Source organism: Erinaceus europaeus, chromosome 10 (genome assembly GCF_950295315.1).
Source record: "Erinaceus europaeus chromosome 10, mEriEur2.1, whole genome shotgun sequence".
In the NCBI taxonomy this organism is placed as follows: Eukaryota; Metazoa; Chordata; class Mammalia; order Eulipotyphla; family Erinaceidae; genus Erinaceus; species Erinaceus europaeus.
The window spans coordinates 24,221,407-24,241,536 of record NC_080171.1 but is presented as its reverse complement, the minus strand read 5'-3'; the positions used below and the strand labels follow the sequence as shown (position 1 = coordinate 24,241,536).

Genomic DNA, 20,130 nt, shown 5'->3' with positions numbered 1-20,130 from the left:
AATAAATATTTTTTTTAAAGTATGTATATTTAAAAAAAAAATCAGTAAGGGCAGAAATCAGACTATAACTCTGGTTTACAATGAGTGTGGTATAGGTGTTTTCACAAGGAAAACAAAGGTTCCTGGCCCCTTACTTCCAGTCTTTCCTCTACTCAAGATTGATAGTGATTTGACTTTTTATACAGAATATACATTACAGACTTATTCTTAGTACATTTTTAGAGAACGGGTTTTATAACACCTTAAAATGATATCAATCCTACCTGACTCATGATGTACTTGGGTTGTTGGAAAAGTCATGATGTATTTTTTTCTGTGCAAAAATGTGTCATGACTTTTCTGACAACCCACTAAATCACTAGTTTAAAAAAGTCAAGTTATTCTTCATGCACTGCTGTCCTTAAAAATTAGGTAGCAATAATTATTCTGCTAACTAAAAGCTCCCTATAATGCCTCTCTCTAAAGTGGCAACAGAGCAGTAGAGAGAACAAACTAGTTTAATGTATCTTCCATTTAGGGGGAAAAAAAAAAAGCACAGCTCACTATAAGCATTCACTTAATTCACTTAAATTAACAGCAGCACACTCTTTGAAGCTGAAGTAAATCTGACGGATTTTGAGTGTGAAAATAAATATATTCACTGAATTTGATGAATTGGAATCAGCAAATGAACCTTAGTCAATAGCTGTTCAAAAATGTCAATATCACACATAGCAATGCTATCTTTTTTAGGATTTGATATTTTCACCGACTAGAAATTACTGTATTTTTTTTTCTACCTTCAGGGTTATTGCTGGGGCTCGGTGCCAGCACTATGAATTCACTGCTCCTGGTGGCCATTTTTTTTTTCCACTTTATTGGATAGAGACAGAGAGAAACTGAGAAAGGAGTGAGAGAAAGACACCTGCAGACCTGCTTCACCACTTGTGAAGCAAACCCCTTACAGGTGGGGAGCTGGGGTTAAGCATGGATCCTTGCATGGGTCCTTGTGCTTAACTGGGTGAGCCTCATCCTGCCCCCATTTTTTTAAATGGAAATACTTCTTCTAAAAACTGAATGCTATAAATAGAATGATGTCTTTTGTTTCCAAACTTGATACTAGAGAAACAAAAAAGTTATAGTCGGGGGCTGGGCGGTAGTGAAGCGAATTACATGCACATGCGCAAAGCGCAAGGGCCAGTTTAAGGATCCCTGGTTCGAGCCCCCAGCTCCTCACCTGCCCGGGGTAACTTTGCAAGTGGTGAAGCAATGTCTGCAGGTGTCTATTTTTCTCTTCTTCTCTCTGTCTTCCCCTCCTCTCTCCATATCTCTCTGTCCTAACAACAACAGCTATGTCAACAATAACAACTATTACAAGGGCAACAAAATGGGAAAAGTGGACTCCAGGAGCAGTGGATTCATAGTGCAGGCATCAAGCCCCAGTGATAACCCTGGAGGCAAAAAGAAAAAAAAAAGTGATAGTAAAAATGAGCTATTTCATGACAAGTCTGGGAGGAATAAAGTTAGGACTGTAATCCTTGAGTTATCTTGGGGTAAGTGCTACAGCTCCAAGTGTTGCTGGTGAGTATTCTCAGAGCAAATAGTAAAGGCTGAGGAAAGAGCAATCTAGCCAGCACACATTCTAAAGCAAAACTCCAGATCCAGGAGAGTCTGTATCCTCTTTTCATCAAATGTGGAGGCAAAATGCTAATTAGTGCCCCACCACCACCACCACCACCACCAGGGTTATCACTGGAGCCGGGTACCACTTCGTTTTATTTTCTTTTTCCTTTTTTTTCACTTGATAGGACAGAGAGAACTTCAGAGCAGAAGGTGGAGTTAAAGAACAAAGGTGGAGACCCAGAGTTTGTAGCAGGTCCTTGCACATAGTAACATGAGTGCTCAACTAGGTGCACTACCATCCGGCCTGCTAAGAAGCTTTGTAAAGTCATTCCTAAAGAAAGTTAGTGTTTAGCAGAGAGTTGCATCTACAAGTAAAAGAGAAGCCATGAAGAGTTCTGAAATGTCATAAGACAATGGAATAAAGATTTCAGAGAAGCAATTTAGTCATAAGAGTAAACAACAAAAACCTAGAGGGAAAACACCATATTAAAACTCAAGAGGATAGGGTAAGGGGACATTCTTTTGTGTGTGGGGGGGCTTTCTTTTAGAATGAACATATATATATATATATATATTTCAAGTTGTACATATATTGCAAACTTGTAGCAAATTTGTTTTGTCTTAATACTAAATATATACAAAGAAAAAAATTTGCAAACCAACCAGTATGACCTGATAGTTGTTCTCCCTGCACTCAATTAGTAAAGGGAAATTAATAATGCAGCATACACTTACTGCTAGCAATACTAGATATTAGGGGTGGGGGCTTGGTTTTGTTTTTTAGTTATTTTTTTTATTAGATAGAGACAGAAATTGAGAGGGAAGGGGTGACGGAGAGGGAGAGAGACAGAGAAACACCTGCAACACTGCTTCACCACTCACAGAGCTTTCCCCCTGCAGGCGGAGACCGGGAGCTTGAACCTGGGTCTTTGTGCATTTTAACATTTACGCTCAATGAGATGTGCCACCAAGCAGCCCCAATATTTCTTTTTTAAATTTTTTAAAATTTATTTATTTTCCCTTTAGTTGCCCTTGTTGTTGTTTTACTGTTGCTGTAGTTATTGTTATTGATGTCATTGTTAGATAAGACAGAGAGAAATGGAGAGAGGAGAAGAGAGAGAAGGGGAGAGAAAGAGAGACACCTGCAGACCTGCTTCACCACCTGTGAAGCGACTCCCCTGCAGGTGGGGAGCTGGGGGCTTGAACCAGGATCCTGCACCGGTCCTTGTGCTTTGCGCCACCTGCGCTTAACCCACTGTGCTACCACCCAACTCCCAATATTTCTTTTTTTAATTAGAGTAACAGTAAGCAGAAACATCTGAATTTAAAAAGTAGAACCTTGCTCTGATTCCATGACCCTGAGATTCTTAAAGGCTTAGCTAAAGTAAAATATATATTCATTTTGAAGAGCAACATGTATTTATAATAGTTTCATATACTCATGCATCTTATTAAAATACTCAAGTGTTAAAACTTCTAACAAATGCTCTATCTCTTGTATTACCGAAATTTCTAAAACAGTAATGTCATAGAATTCCTAACATTAGATTTTAGCGAGCCCTAACTGAACAAATTTCAACTTTATTTATTTACTATTTGACTTCCATGACATTCAAGTTATTTTATTAAAATTCTAACAACATAAAACATAATTATGCAATTTTCATTTCGTCAGAGAGATTATGGTACTCAAGAAGTTCTACCTTTTTTTTTCCCCTCCAAGATTATCACTCCTGATGGCCGTTTTTTTTATTTTTTATTATTATTACTGGAGAGGACAGAGAGAAATTGAGAGTGGAAGGGGAGATATAGAGGGAGACCTGCTTCACCTCCTGTGAAGCATCCCCCTGCAGGTGGGGAGACAGTGGTTCGAACCCAGATCCTTGCAGGTGTCCTTGAGCTTAGTACTACATGTGCTTAACCAGGTGCACCACTACCCAACCCCCAAGAAGTTCTACCTTTATAAGAAGAAGTATTGTACTAAATTTCACTACATATCACACAGTCACACATACCTGTTTGGAACACAAGTTCTTTTCCTCCTACACCTGCTGCCTCCAGGTTAATAAATGCACGAATAGAGGTGGTCCATGGGTGCTGAGTAATAAAACCATGACTGGCCTCAAAGAGATGAAAAGAAAATAGATACAGGTTACATGATTTTATATCATTAAAACCTTTATTTTACTTAAAGCAAGATACAGGTTACATGATTTTATATCATTAAAACCTTTATTTTACTTAAAGCAAGAATAGACTGATGAGGGGAAGAATAGAAAAACATAGTTTTTCAAAGGTACTATCTAAAGACACCCATATCTATCTACCTAGCTCTGCATAATAGTTATGTGCAATTTTTTTCTAGAGGCAAGTCACCCACCACAGAAAGCAATTTGATCTTCAGGAGTGTTGTCAAATAACATCCTAGTGTGCGGCAATGTAAAATAAAGAGGAAATGAAAAGGAGAGAAAGAACAAATCATTTGGTTTGATGTTCAAAAACATCCCTTGATATTCTGGGGTCAAATGTAAATCACAGATGAAAAATTATGACATCCCAGAGTCCTTACATGACTCTAATACTAAGAAAATCTGCTCAGAGTTGAGTACTGGATATTGAACATGTATATAAATATATGGCTATGGATTTATAAGCACTTCTAAGTTCCTTTGCATATACATTTTATGGTAATGTTCAAGTGAATAATCAAAATGCCTAAGTTCTTATTTTTTATTACTGTGCTCATCAGTGTCACTACTATGTTAAGTCTGATAATTTAAAAATAGCATCTCACTTGTAAGACATTTTCCTCTGCACCATTAAAGAGAAATATGACAGCTTGTTGTAAGGCTTCTGAAGATGTTGACAAGACACGAAGGACTTCCAGCATCACTGCACAGCTAACTGCATCATCACTGGCACCTTTAAGTCAGAAAAACAGATTTACTTCCCAGATTTTGAAACACAGTATGAACCTTCATAACAAGGAATGGTGTCTCCTCATCAAGGAAGCAGTACTAAAGCTAAAGAAACACAGATCTGCCAGCAATAATTACAGAGATCAACAGTAAGCTCCGTAAGGGGAGGTATCTCTGGTTTGCTTGTTGAGTTACCTTAAAAATTCGTAACTATACCTGGTCCATGACCCAAAGCAACTGGTTTCATTCTTGATCCTTACACCATCTTCTACAATGTCAGTTCTGGTGGTCAAAACATCTTCCTAGATCATTTCCCATTTCCACCTGCTCCTGTCTTGCTTATTTGGCTACTGAAATCAGAAAATGCAACAGATCACTCTGCATTTACAGAGGTATCTGTCTGAATGCTTAGGCATTTAAGGTTTCCCCAAGGGGACTACGTGATAAAAAAAAGTAAAAAAAAAAAAAAAAAAAACTATCAAAATAGCTAACTTGAATAGAATGCTGCTCTGCTATGTACATGACCCAAGTTTGAGCCTAACCCTCGCTATACCGAAGGAAACACTAGTACCGTGTTGTGTACCTATGTCTGTCTGTCTCTCTCTGCCTTGCTCTTTCTACCTGCAAAAGTCAACTCAGAGTGAAGCCCAGATGACCAACAAAAAGGAAGAAAGGGAAAAAAAGTACAAAGACACCTAACCTAACAAGATATAGGAAAAGGAAATATTAATGACCTAAGTAGAATCCCTGGTTCCAACATTTTGATGATATCAAAATGATTTGATATCATCAAATCATTTCATGGCATTATTTACTTATTATTTATTTATTTATTTTGCCTCCAGGGTTATAGGTGGGGCTCGATACTAGCACTAAGAATCCTCCTTCATTGATTTTTTTTTTTTTTTCCACACCAGAGCACTGCTCAGGTCTGGCTCATGGTGATTCATAGGACTGAATTTGTGACTTGGGAACCTCAGGCAGGAGAGTATTATTTGCATAGCCATTATGCTATCTTCCCTGCCTAGGACCCACCACTCCTAATGACCCATTTTTCCCCCACCCCCATTTTATTTGACAGGAAAGAAACTAAAAGGGGAGGGAGGGAGACAGCAGAAGATAAGCACCAACAGACCTGCTTAACCACTTGTGAAGCATCCCCACTACAGGTGGGAAGCGGGGGCTCAAACCAGGGTACTTACATGGGTCCTTGTGCATAGTAATATATGCAGGCTTAGCCACCGCCTGGCTCCCAATGGCATTCTCTATTTAGTAACTTCTTTAAAAACATAGTTTTTATTTGTTTATTTTGCACAGACTCAGAGAGAAATGGTGGATAGGAAGGGAGAGAGACATAACTATTAACCCCGCCCCCCCCTTGCAGGTATATACCAGGGGCCTGAACATAGGTCCTTGAGCGCTGTAGTTGGTGCATTCAACTAAGTGCCGGAACCCTATTTAAAGACTTTGAATACATGTTTTTTAAAAAAAATAGTCAACCTTTCTCAAAATATAGAAAGAACTATGATGCTTAGCCTTGGGGCCTGGAAGCACAGAACTTCAATGGTAGGAGTGGTGTGGAAGTATACCCCTATTATGTTATAATCTGCAAATCACTAGTAAAAACAAATTTAAAGATTACAATTTAAAAAGATAAGTATGTATGCTAACTAAAGGTGATAATAAAGATGACTTCAGTCATCCTGACTTTTTAAACAGCTAAATAAAGAAATTAATGAGCTATTTGACATTAAGGAACAGTTGGAGGCTGGGAGTATGGCTCGACATTACCAACACCCATGTCCAGCAAAGAAGTAATTACAGACCTCTCACCTTCTGCACCCTATAATGACCCTGGTTCCATACTTCAAGAGGGATAAAGAATAGGAAAGCTTCCAATGGAGGGGATGGGATGGAGAACTCTGGTGGTGGGAATTGTGTGGAATTTTACCCCTCTTATCTAACAGACTTATCTTTGTTATTAAATAAAATTAAAAAATTAAAAAGAACTGTTAGTACATTTTCTAAGTGAGGTAATTCATAGTATTATGAGTACATCAAAAAATGACAGTATGGACTGAGATGCTTACAGAGGAAACCATATAGCTGAAATATGCTTCAAAATATTCAAAAGCTATGAGGGTGAAAAGAGAGAAAAAAATATGATTACAATATTGAAGGTATGAGACAGGTACACTTGGGTTCATCAAACAATTCTGGTTTTCTACGTACTTGAAATTTTCCGAAATAAAAAGTTTAAAGAAACTTTAAATCACGCAGTTAAAGACCCATATAATCAAATTTCAGGCTTTACACAGAGAGGGAGCATATCATTTTTACCTTACTATTTCCTGGTCTACGGGGCAAGTTAATGATATCTACCTCACAGGTGTGTGAGAAGGATTACAAGGTAATGCAGAGTACCTAGCATGTGGTAGACATTTCCCTTCTCTTTTCTGCATGTTTAGAAAGGCTCTTGTAGACAGATAAAAATGCTTGCTTTGGTACTGTTAAATCCCAGATCCCATTCCTACTCAAAAACTACTCATTAGCTATACTTGTCTTGGTGATGATTACCAGATATATATATATATTTTTTTACCAAAATATATTTTAATCAAAGGGAAACAAAGTAATAATCATCTAATTACTATCAAGCAGGAAGTAGATGACACTATCATAAAAAGGGTCAACTTGTCAGAGGACCTAATGAGGGTTGTATTGTTATATGGGAAACTGGGGAATGTTATGCATATACAAACTATTGTATTTACTGTTGGATGTAAAAATTAATTCCCCAATAAAGAAATTTTTTAAAAATAAAATAATAATAATAATAAGTAAAACATCAAAAAATAAATAAATAAAAAATAAAGGGTCAACTTGTAAAAACCAAATAAACTATGTAGTGTTTAACACTGGGAGTTAAGGAGATAGTGAGGTGGCTTACTTTAGAGTACATTACTTGCATGCATGAAACCCTAGGCTTGATCTCCAGCACAACATAAAAACAAGGGGGGAGGGAGCTGTGGAGAGGGGCTGGGCGACAGTGCAGCAGGTTAAGTGCACATGGCAAGATTCCTGGTTTGAGCCCCCAGCTCCCCACCTGCAGGGGACTCACTTCACAGTCAGTGAAGCAGGTCTGCAGGTGTCTCTTTCTCTCCCCATTTTGCCCTCCTCTCTCGATTTCTCTGTCCTACCCAACAACAACAGCAATAACAACAACAATAACAACAACGATAAACAACAAGGGCAACGAAAGGGGGAAAAATAGCATCCAGGAGCAATGGATTCATAGTGCAGGCACTGAGTCTCAGCAATAACCCTGGAGGCAAAAAAAGGGGGGTGGGGTGGGGGAAGGAAGCTATTGTAGAATAAAAGGCAAATAATAAAAGTTTTTCTTTATATTCAAAAGGGAAAGATATATACAGATATCTATAAGGGCTTATTTAAGAAGTAAACTCTTCATTTATCTTCCATTACATCAATCATTATGGTATCTGAGACCAGACCTAAAAAAGGATCAAATATCTCCAAGAAAGCAAGGAAAGTTAAAAGAGGACAGCACTGGGTGGCTAATGAACACCCTTTTCCATCTAGAATTAACCCTGAAATTGAAACCACCCCAAAATAACTCCATTAACCATCTACCAATAACTTAGAACTACAAAGTAAACCCAAGAAGGTATTTAACACCTTTCTATGGGTAGCATTACTCCAAATTAGTATCAGTTCCTAAGTTACAGATAGTGCTGAAAAAAAACTCTTAATAAAAAGTTTTTTTGAACTGTTTATTTAACTCATCCACTAAAAGGATTCTGGGTAGTAATGTATTTTATGTGTGATTTAAAAAAAAAACTATTTAAACTACCACTGATAGAAATTTCCTTGTGATTTTTTCATTCTTATTAAATGTTAACTAAAAATGGGTTCCAAAAATCTACAAATTGCTTTCCTTCTGGACTCCATATATATGACTTGTAACCTCTGACACTATGTTTCTTGACACACATCTATACATCTTCCTTTTACAATTCTCTTACATAACCACACTGTTAATTTCTGACTTCCTAGAACTTAAGCATCATAATAATGGGCATAGCATAATACTTTATTACAGTTTTGAGACAGATATGAAAGACTGTCTTGCATGGTTTCCCAAGCATTCAGTTATTTCTAACACACACACACACACACACACACACACACACACACACAGATATATGCAGGGGAAAAGCAATATAGTGATTTAACACTTTTATGCCAGTACCATCATAAACCAGAGCTGGGCAATGCTCGGGTCTCTTATCTACCTACCTCTTTTCCTATTTATTTCATTAAAATAAGCTAAGTGAAAAGCATGTTAATACTAAAAGCAAATGGCAAGCTTCCTAATTAAAAGTATTTCTAATATTAACCACTGCACTAGCAAATGTTATTTTATATTTTGTGTAAGTTTACATGTTTATATTGGGCCTGCTATAAATTTGAGCAATTCAAAAACATTAATATTTAAATGACAATAGCAAAAAAAGGGTTTTTCATGACAGGCACTATTCTGTTTTACTTCTATTTTATCCTTAAAACAATGTCATTAGGAAAGTATTAGCAGTATCTCCCTTTTACAGATGAGAAAACAAGTAAAAGAACAAGCTGTCTGCCTAAGAGAGCAATAACTACATCCTGATATGCTCCTTCCTTTTCCAATTTAGCTAAAGAATGGAGTATCTAACAGCAGTTCTGTCTCTAATCACTTTGTCTACCCCTCTGTCAAACAGAGGTTTTAACCAGATGCAATCTTGTCTCAAGTCAACTCTAAAATTGTTATGATTACAAAGCCAGGTGGTGGTGCACCTGGTTAAGCACACATGTTACAGTGTGCTAGGACCCAGGTTCAAACCCCTGCTCCCCACCTGCAGGAAGAAAGCTTTGCGTGTGGTGAAGCAGTGCTGGAGGTATCTGTCTCTCTCTCTATCTCCCCCTTCCCTCTCAACTTCTGACTGTCTCTATCCAATAAATAAAGGTAATTAAAAAGAAAGAAAGAAGAAAGAGAGAAAGGAAGAGGGAGAAAGAAAGAAAATCCAAGTGTCCAGAAAGAAAAGTATTTTTTAAAAGTCATGGTTCCACAACTTTCTTACTTAAAACCTCTATTGAAAACATTTTTCTGAGAAATCCTGTTTTTAAAAATGTAAATTCAATTTAGGGCATACTGTGATTTGGCAGGTGGCACTGTGGATAAAGTGTTGGGCTCTCAAGAACGACGTTCAGAGCTTGACCCCTTTGAGGCACATGGACCAGACTGATGCCCTGATTCTTTTTTTTTTCTCACTCTCCTATCCCTTTCAATAGCAAATAAATAAAAAATTTAAAAAGTTTTAGGGAGTGCTCATTCAACAAGCGTTTATTGTGCCAAGCACTGCCCTAAACATCAAATAAACTGTTAAGAGGTTTTTTTCAGATTAATATTTATTGTTTAATGAAGTATTAATCATAATGGTCTGGTATTACAAACCAAAATTATCATTTTACAGATCTACAGAAACTGCTTGTAGAGCTGTCATGCAAACCATGTATCCCTAAAAACCACAGACTGTCCTCCTGTCTTGTAGCTCGAAAGACTAGTAAAACACCTTGCTGAGTAACGAAGAGAAGCTGCATATTAAATTCTGGGACACACATTGGTAACACCGGTAACAATAGTCAGTCTGGGACTGGGTGGCAGTGCACTCAGTAAAGCACACTACCATATGTGAGGGCCTAGGTTCAAGTCCCCAGTCCCCACCTGTAGGGAAGGGGAGCTTAGTTGAGTAGTGGCGCAGTACTGTAGGTGTCTCTCTCCCTCCCTCTGCCCCTATTTCTATTATGAAAAAAAAGAAAAGAAACAAAGTTAAGAAAGAAATGCTGTCAGGGGAGTCCGGCGGTGGCGCAGTGGGTTAAGCGCACGTGGCGCAAAGCGCAGGGACCGGTGTAAGGATCCGTTTGAGCCCCCCGGCTCCCCACCTGCAGGGGAGTCGCTTCACGGGCGGTGAAGCAGGTCTGCAGGTGTCTATCTTTCTCTCCCCTCTCTCTCTGTCTTCCCCTCCTCTCTCCATTTCTCTCTGTCCTATCCAACAACAAAGCAACGTCAACAATGGCAATAATAACCGCAACGAGGCTGCAACAACTAGGGCAACAAAAAGGGGGAAAAAAGGCCTCCAGGAGCAGTGGATTCATGGTGCAGGCACGGAGCCCAGCAATAACCCTGGAGGAAAAAAAAAAAAGAAAGAAATGCTGTCAGAAATGGTGGAGTTGTGCAAAAACCAAGCCACAGCAACAGCCCAGATGGCAAAAATAAATAAATTATAAGTAAAAATAATCGTTTAAGGGAGTCTGGCGGTAGCACAGCAAGTTAAGTGCATGTGGCACGAAGCGCAAGGACCATCATAAGGATCCTGGTTCGAGCCCCCAGCTCCCCACATGCAGGGGTGTTGCTTCACAGGCAGTGAAGCAGGTCTACCAGGTGTCTGTCTTTCTCTCCCCTTCTCTGTCTTCCTTACCTCTCTCCATTTCTCTCTGTCCTATCTTAACAACGACAACAATGATAGCAACAACAATAACTACAACAATAAAAAAAAAAAACAAGGGCAACAAAAGGGAAAATAAATAAATAATTTTAAAAAAATAAATAATTGTTTAAAATGCTCAGTCTACCAAAAACACTCTGTCTGGTCACTGAGCTGCTAGTATCAATGTTTTAAAAAAAAAAAAAAAAAGTAAAACACCTGAGACAAGAATACTGAAAGGCATGTCTTAAATGATACTTTTTATTATTATTATCCTGATTTACTTATTGAATAGAGATAGCTAGAAATTGAGAGGGAAGGGGGAGATAGAGAGGGAAAGACACAGGCATCTGTAGCACTGTTTCACCACTAATAACGCTCCCCCTGCAGGTGGGGACTGGGGACTTGAACTTAGATTCTTGTACATGGTAACTAACACGTGCACTCAACCAGCTGCACTATCCCCTGGCCCCTTAAATAATACACTCTCTCTCTTTTTTTTTTTGATAGACCAGAAAAAATTGAGAGGGAGAGAGTGTTATCGATGGAGAGAGACGTAGAACACCTGCAGCACTGCTTCTCCACTAGTGAAGCTTTGCCCCTGCAGGTGGGGACCAGGGACTTGAACCTGGTTCCTTGTGCATGGTAATATGTGCACTTAACCAGGTGCGCCACCACCCAGCCTCTAAGTGATATTTTTCTAATTATCTTGTCTTCCATCACAATGAAAACAAAAAAAAAGTTTTGTCCAAGAAAATGGGTGTCCCACAGTTGTGCTGACAGCCTGATTTGGGCAAAGGTATAAAATTTTCTGGATTGGGATGACTTCAAAATGACTCAAGACCAGCAACGTACCTGGTGAGTTAGGCACTGAGTCAAAATGACAGTTAGCCAGGACAGCATGCTGGGCTCCTCCAGCCGCGGGTTCCAACTTTACCACAACATTGGTGATGTTGTCGTAGTAGCTTGTAAAACCTCCCAAGAAGTTGATGCTGAAGGAGCCCGTGGGCCGTTGTACATCTACTAAGACCCTGTGCAGGCTGTTGCTTTGGATTTCTATCAGTTTGATCTGTTCCAAAAGGTAACGGACTGTCAGGATTTCATTTTCTGGACTTCCTGTCGTCCTGGGGCCAATGGATGTAATGTGTTCAAGATAATCCCTGGAAATGACCAAAGGAATGATGATGACATGACATGCTAGGATTAAAACACAGCCCTGAGCAACTTTTCCTCCCCCCTCAAAAACAAGTTCTTTGGCAGCTCACATTAAAAAGGGCTGCCTTTTATTATCTTAAGCACCCTGTGAAAACCACTTGCAAAGTTCCATTATTTCATGCTGCCTTTCATCCCTTCAGAGCTCTTTCCCCGCCACTACTTTCCCCCATCACATTAATATAAAGGCTAGGGATTCTATTCAAAGTGTAACTGCTGAAGGTAGGACATGACAGCATATAACTTCATCCAGCCAGACTCAGGAGACAGAGTCTAAGCAGCAGAAATCAAAGGAAAAAAAAAAAAACTGTGGTGTTAAAATAATCCAAGAAAAACGTCTGTTTGCGAAGAATGGAGTCAGTCCTCTCCATGTGCACACAAGATCTAGTAACTTCAACTCAGGTTAAACATCAGCTCTACCCCTAAAACAAACAAACCAAAAAAATTATTTTGTTTTGCCTTTTCACTGTATTCCAAGTAGGGAAGGTATGTTCTAAAGAATCCTTATGAAAATAAACTCCCAGTATTTTGTATTTAAAAAGCAGCAGCTTCCAAAACACAGCTGCCATCCAAATCTTTCTAACTTAAAAGATTTCTTAGAAATCAATTCCTTTTACTATAGCCACAAAAACAAAAAAAATATCTAGGAGTAAACCTAACCAAAGAAGTGAAAGACTTGTATACTGAAAATTATGAATCACTAATCAAGGAAATTGAAAAAGACACAGGGGGAGAAGTGGAAAGATATTCCATGTTCATGGGTTGGTAGAATCATCATGAAAATGAATATAGATACCCAGAGCCATATACAAATTTAATGCTATCCCCATCAGGATCCCAAGCACATTTTTTAGGAGAATAGAACAAATGCTACAAATATTTATCTGGAACCAGAAAAGACCTGGAATTGCCAAAACAATCTTGAGAAAAAAGAACAGAACTGGAGGCATCACACTCCCAGATCTCAAATTGTATTATAGGGCCATTGTCATCAAAACTGCTTGGTACTGGAACATGAACAGACACACTGACCAGTGGAATAGAATTGAGAGCCCAGAAGTGAGCCCCCACACCTATGGACATCTAATCTTTGACAAAGGTGCCCAGACTATTACATGGGGAAAGCAGTCTCTTCAACAAATGGTGTTGGAAACAATGGGTTGAAACATGCAGAAGAATGAAACTGAACCACTGTATTTCACCAAATACAAAAGTAAATTCCAAGTGGATCAAGGACTTGGATGTTAGACCACAGACTATCAGATACTTAGAGGAAAATATTAGCAGGACTCTTTTCCGCATAAATTTTAAAGAGATCTCCAATGAAACAAATCCAATTAAGAAGACTAAGGCAAGTATAAACCTATGGGACTACATCAAATTAAAAAGCTTCTTCACAGCAAAAGAAACCACTACCCAAACCAAGAGACCCCTCACAGAATGGGAGAAGATCTTTACATGCCATACATCAGACAAGAGTTTAATAACCAACATACATAAAGAGCTTGCCAGACTCAACAACAAGACAACAAATAACCCCATCCAAAAACGGGGGAAGGACATGGACAGAATATTTACCACAGAAGAGATCCAAAAGGCCGAGAAACACATGAAAAAATGCTCCAAGTCTCTGATTGTCAGAGAAATGCAAATCAAGACAACAATGAGATATCACTTCACTCCTGTGAGAATGTCATACATCAGAAAAGGTAACAGCAGCAAATGCTGGAGAGGGTGTGGGGTCAAAGGAGCCCTCCTGCACTGCTGGTGGGAATGTCAATTGGTCCAACCTCTGTGGAGAACAGTCTGGAGAACTCTCACAAGGCTAGAAATGGACCTACCCTATGACCCTGCAATTCCTCTCCTGGGGATATATCCTAAGGAACCCAACATACCCATCCAAAAAGATCTGTGTACACATATGTTCTTGGCAGCACAACTTGTAATAGCCAAAACCTGGAAGCAACCCAGGTGTCCAACAACAGATGAGTGGCTGAGCAAGTTGTGGTATATATACACAATGGAATACTACTCAGCTGTAAAAAATGGTGACTTCACTGTTTTCAGCCGATCTTGGATGGACCTTGAAAAAATCATGTTGCGTGAAATAAGTCAGAAGCAGAAGGATGAATATGGGATGATCTCACTCTCAGGCCAAAGTTGAAAAACAAGATCAGAAAAGAAAACACAAGTAGAACCTGAAATGGAATTGGCGTACTGCACTAAAGTAAAAGACTCTGGGGTGGGTGGGTGGGGAGAATACAGGTCCAAGAAGATTTCAGAGGACCTAGTGGGGGTTGTATTGTTATATGGGAAACTGGGGAATGTTATGCATGTAGAAACTATTGTACTTACTGTTGAATGTAAAGCGTTAATTCCCCAATTTAAAAAAATAAAACAATTAAAAAATAATAAATATTAAAAAAATATATTTCTTGAGCTCTGACACACTTTGGCCACAATTACCTCTGACTTAATCGCCCCCTTTCGGTATACTGCAAAGTCTTTTTTTCTTTTTCCTCTCTTTTTAACGAAATAAAGTTCAAACACCAAAGGGTCCAAGGATAAGCTCCAGGACTCCAAGAACTTCCCCAAATTGCCAAATCTGGAAATCTGTGGTCTTTGCGGGGAAGAGACTGCTTTGGCCTTCAGGTGGGAGGTCTCCTGTGACCCTCAAAAAGTTTAAACAAAAAAAACAAAACAAAACAGAAGACTACTGCGTACACCCCCAGAGGACAGCCCTCTCCCCCACCCCCAGCCCCACCCCCACCCCCAACGACCAGACAAGGTCTCCAAGGCGCACGGATCTCACGCCTCCTTCGGGGAAGCAGGAGGGCAGCCAGGGCGAGCCGCGGAAGCCGCTGCAGAAGACGGGGGCCGACTACCGAGCCCTCCGCAGGTAAGACGGCGCAGCGGCAAAGCCTCCGCCCACCCGCGGCCGCACCTGCACCCGCGGCCCCGCGCGTACCTGGCCCGGCGCGCGTCAAAGGCGCTGGCGGCCCCGCGCAGCACGAGCTGCTGCAGCGACAGCTGCACGAGCGCCCTCAGCGCCAGCAGGTAGAGCGCCAGCCCCAGCGCCGCGCGCGCCTCCGACAGCCCGCTCCCCGCGGCGCCCCGCTTCCGCGTCCTCGCGCCGCCGCCGGCCGCGTCGGCTTCGGGCTCCGGCGCAAGGGGCTCCCTCTCGGCTAGCGGCGGAGCCCCCGCACCGTCCCGGCGCTCCCCGCCGACGCGGTGCCGCCTCACGGCCGCCGACTCCGAAACCCGGTCCATAGCCACAAGCCGCCGCCGCCGCCCCCGCCGCCGGCCCAACCGCCCTGCCTGCGACAGCGCGGAGCAGCCGCAGCGCCTCCTAGTGAGCGGACGGAAACTGCAGAGGGTCAAACTTGCCCTGATTGGCCGGCCGCGCTGCGCCGCGCCCGGGCCTCTGGCGCGGAGGACCCGGGGACGCAGCTGCAGGGTCGGCACGGGCGGCAAGAACGGATCTGCCTTCGCTTCCCCTGTCCGCTGAGGGTCAGGGGGGACCTGCTGGAATGGTACCGATAAACAGAAACATGAGGGAGGGAGGGAGGGAGGGAGGGAGGGGTCGCTTTTTCCAAGAGCACGCGTTGCTCTGAGGACACGAGGCGGGTGAAGAAGGCAGTGAATGGCGTGGCTTTTCCTGCGTATTAGAATAGGCTGGGGGGGGGGGGCGGCGGAGCACGTGCTACCGAGAGCGAGGTCCCCGCCTCGCCGCCTGCCGGGGGAAGCTTCACCAGGGAAGCGGTGCTGCAGTTCTCTCTCTCCTCCCCTTCTCCTTCCCTCCCCTCTCCCTCCCCTCCCTCTTCTCCTCCCCTCTCCTCCTCTTCCGCTCTCAGTTTCCCTGTCTCTGAAAAAACATTACGATTTTCATTAAAAAGAATAGGCTCCTAGCGCAGCGGGTTAAGCGCAGGTGGCGCAAAGCACAAGGATCAGAGTCAGGATCCCGGCTCCAGCCCCGGCTCCCCACCTGCAGGGGAGTCGCTTCGCGGGCAGTAAAGCAGGTCTTGCAGGCGTCTTTCTCTCCCCTCTCTGTCTTCCCCTCTCTCCATTTCTCTCTGTCCTGTCCAACAACGATGATAACAATAGTAACTACAACAATAAAAAACAAAGGGCAACAAAAGGGAATAAATAATTAAAATTTTTTAAAAGAATAGGCTCTGGGTGGGGGTAAATAGCATTAAAATTATGCAAGAGACTCTCAAGCCTGAGGCTCAAAAGTCCCAGGTTCAATCCCACGCACCACCATAAACCACAGCTGATCAGTGCTTATTAAAAAAAAAAAAAAAAAAAAAAAAAGGGGAGTCGGGCGGTAGCGCAGCGGGTTAAGCGCAAATGCCGCGAAGCACAAGGACCACCATTAGGGTCCGGGTTCGAGCCCCTGGCTCCTCACCTGCAGGGGAGTCGCTTCACAGGCAGTGAAGCAAGTCTGTAGGTGTCTTTCTCTCCCCCTCTCTGTCTTCCCCTCCTCTCTCCATTTCTCTTCTATCTAACAATTATTACAACAACAATAAAAAACAACAAGGGCAACAAAAGGGAAAATAAATAAATTTTTTTTTAAAAAAAGGCTCTGAGAAAAGTAGGTTTCTGGTTCTTTAAAAAAAAAAAAAAGTGGGGGGGAGACTATACAGAGGAGCCTCACCTGATCCCTCTATATATTTAAATGCTAATCTCAGATCTACCAGCACCAGACATAACCATTATAAATTAGAATACCTGCTATGAGTCAAGCTATGTGTTATGCTAAGTGCTTTAGTACATTATTTCATTTTGTTTTCATAAGAACCCCAAGAAGGAATTTTTTTTTATTCCTAATAGCCAGTTATTTTATGCTCCTTTAACTTAATAAATAACAAAGATCTTGAATCGAATCCAGTGAGTTCCTAGAATAATATCCTGTTCCGTAGCTGGATACAACACTCTTGAAAGGAAAGTTCACAGGGCCCAGACGGTGGTGCACCTGGTTAAGCACACACATTACAGTGCACAAGGACCCAGGTTCAAGCCCCTAGTTCCCACCTGCAGGGAGAAAGCTTCAGGAGTGGTGAAGTAGGGCTGTAGGTGTCTCTCTGTCTCTTTCCTTCTCTACATCCTCCTCCCCTCTTAATTTATCTCCATCTATCCAATAATAAATAAAATTTTTTTAAAAAGAGAAAAAAAAGTTCACAAAAGCTATTCCTTCTTTCATCTCACCCTGGTTGGGAGGAGGCCTAGTTTTACTGTTGATGTTGTTTGTTAATTATTCTCCCTGAGGCAGTCTCTCGGCTTCAGAGTCCTGTGTGTCTCACAACTGGAAATGTATTCAGTATATATTCCCACAGCTCTAGATTCCTCCCACTAAAGTTTATAAACTGTGATGAAGTATAAACCTTAAAGTTACCTGTAACTCAAGTTCATCACTTTAGGAACATTTTAAATATGTTCAAAAGAGAGATCATAAACTTCACATGGTTTTCTTGATCTTAAGATTTATTCTTGGGTGGGGGCAGATAGCACAATGGTTATACAAAGAAACTCTCACGCTGAGGCTCCAAAGTCCCAGGGTCAATCCCCTGCACCACCAAAAACTAGAATTGAGCAGTGTTCTGGTAAAATAAATAAATACATAAGTATTATTTTTTTAAGAGAGGTAAAGAAAGGAAGGAAGAATGAATGAGCCTTAACAGGAAACAAAGATTATGAAAAAAATTAAAAACTAAGACCTGAGGTTCTGCTTAGCCACTTGCCCTAAGAGGCCCTCATAAGAGACCCTTAACTGTAAACATCCCAGTTTGTTTCCCTCTGCTTGGAACCTTCTCTCAACAAAATTGTATGACCTTCACTGATGAATAAGACAGATATCTTTGGTTTCATGGACACGACAGACTAAAAAGAATCTTACCAAGCTAAAATTATACTGCTGCCATAACAGTTTCATTTTTATTCACTTGCTCAGGAAAGATTTACTCACTATATATTACATAGCATGTTTTGTGTTAAGAGATGGGAAGGGACACAAACAGACATGATTCTTCCCTTTAAAGGAGCTTATAGTCTAATGAAGAAGATATGAAACACTGACAATGCACACTTGGAGCTATGAAGTCCTTCAAAGAGGGAAAACTGGCTTCATTAGGTTAGGAGAGTATAATTTGAGGCTGTACCCTGAGATTGGGAGGACAATTAGGAGTTAACTAGGTGATGGTGGGTGGGAAGAATATTCCATGCAACTGAGACAGCATGTGAGATCATGTTCCTGTAGAAGGTAAACAGGAAGCACTCCAGGGGGCTTGGAGAGTTGGTAACAGGAAGCTCCCAGTGTCAAGTGGGATTAAACCATAGACCCACATAGCAGTGCCCCTTTTCAGTTGGTCTCTAGGCTAATAGCAACTCTGCAGCAACTCAGTGCTGGAAACACACACACCCCTTTATTTTTAGTGTTCCCATTTATTTGCAGTTGTTCTTAATTTGTAATAAGAATAAATCTTTTTTTAATTTTTTTATATTTATTTTCCTTTTTGTTGCCCTTGTTTTGTTATTGATGTCGTCATTGTTAGATAGGACAGAGAGAAATGGAGAGAGGAGGGGAAGACAGAGGGGGAGAGAAAGACAGACACCTGCAGACCTGCTTCACTGCCTGTGAAGTGACCTCCCAGCAGGTGGGGAGCTGGGGTCTCCAACCAGGATCTTGACATCAGTCCTTGTGCTTCGTGCCATGTGCGCTTAAACCGCTGCACTACCTCCCGACTCCCAAGAATACATCTTTTTATCTTTTAATTTTTTATTTTTTACCAGAGCACTGCTCAGTGCTGGTTTATAGTGTGCAGGGGATTGAACCTGGGACTTTGGAGCCTCAGGCATGAGGATCTCTTTGTATAACCATTATGCTATCTATCCCCCACCCTCCTTCCTTTCATTTTGGATAGAGACAGAATTTGAGAGGAAAGGGAGCGATGAGAGAGAGAGAGAGAGAGAGAGAGAGAGAGAGACTATCTGCAGCGCTGCTTCGCTGACTGGACTGAGCGAGAACAAGGATGGCAGGAAGGTTCTAGCAAAAGGCAGGAGTCAGCTCAAGGAGAGCTTCCTGGGTCACAGCAAAGACTAGGGTGGTTCTGGACAGTGGTAGGTTGGGCTCTAACTTCAGTTTTTTGATGTCTCCTAGGGTCTCAGGATCAAGATGATACCCAGAAAAACAAGGATTTTGTGCCTACCTTTGATGTGTTTGAAACACTGACCTGTACTTTTATATATATGGGAAGCACTTCACCGTGAATTGAAACACACAGTCTAATTCCCATACATCAGATTGCTGTTAATAATGGCATAGAGTGTGAGAAATTCTAATTGCTCCCATCTGCTGAGTGACTGATCGCTGGCATTCACTGATCACTCAGGCTAGGTGCTAAAGTGACCAACAAGCACAGATGTCTCAAGTGCTTTTCTGATTTGGCATCTCTCTGATTTTCCTAGTAACTTGATCAAGGTGGGTATATGCCAACTGCCAGAATTTAAGTGAATTGACAAGTTACCTTCCAAACAAGTAAAATAACCCATAACTTACATGCTTACCTCCTTCCTTGAGCAAGGGGTGAATCAGGCCTTGTGGTGAAAGTTTTGTGGGACTGATACTGGCAGAAGGAGGTCTTTTGCCTGATATTATTGTGACATTAAAGTTAAGTAGGGTGCCAAGCCAAGAAAAGAGTCCAAGTTAGTATCAAAAACCAGAAGGATATGTCAAAATTCAACAGGCAGAATGAATCAAAGAATGAGACCAAGAACAAAGAGTTCAAATGCAAAAGGCATCTTGGCTAAGTATTGCAGACAATGCTGTTGCATTCATGCTGGAGGTTTCAGTGTCTCCT

General features: G+C 41.3%; 1 protein-coding gene and 1 long non-coding RNA gene across 2 annotated transcripts in view; one reads left to right on the top strand and one right to left on the bottom strand.

Moving 5' to 3' along the window:
- ERMP1 (endoplasmic reticulum metallopeptidase 1) overlaps positions 1 to 15,559 on the bottom strand; it is a 49,813-nt gene extending 34,254 nt beyond the window's left edge. The window contains exons 1-4 of the mRNA XM_007536077.3: positions 15,243 to 15,559; positions 11,918 to 12,222; positions 4,397 to 4,524; positions 3,618 to 3,723 (exon numbers count right to left, since the gene is read on the bottom strand). Coding sequence (XP_007536139.2) covers positions 3,618 to 3,723; positions 4,397 to 4,524; positions 11,918 to 12,222; positions 15,243 to 15,544 — 841 coding nt within the window. The 5' untranslated portion in view covers positions 15,545 to 15,559. The remainder of the gene's footprint in view (positions 1 to 3,617; positions 3,724 to 4,396; positions 4,525 to 11,917; positions 12,223 to 15,242) is intronic.
- A 125-nt stretch (positions 15,560 to 15,684) lies between these two features.
- LOC132540853 (uncharacterized) lies at positions 15,685 to 19,828 on the top strand. Its single transcript, XR_009551978.1, has 2 exons — positions 15,685 to 15,807; positions 19,431 to 19,828. It is a non-coding gene; the product is annotated as an uncharacterized LOC132540853 (long non-coding RNA).
- The last annotated feature ends 302 nt before the right edge of the window (positions 19,829 to 20,130 follow it).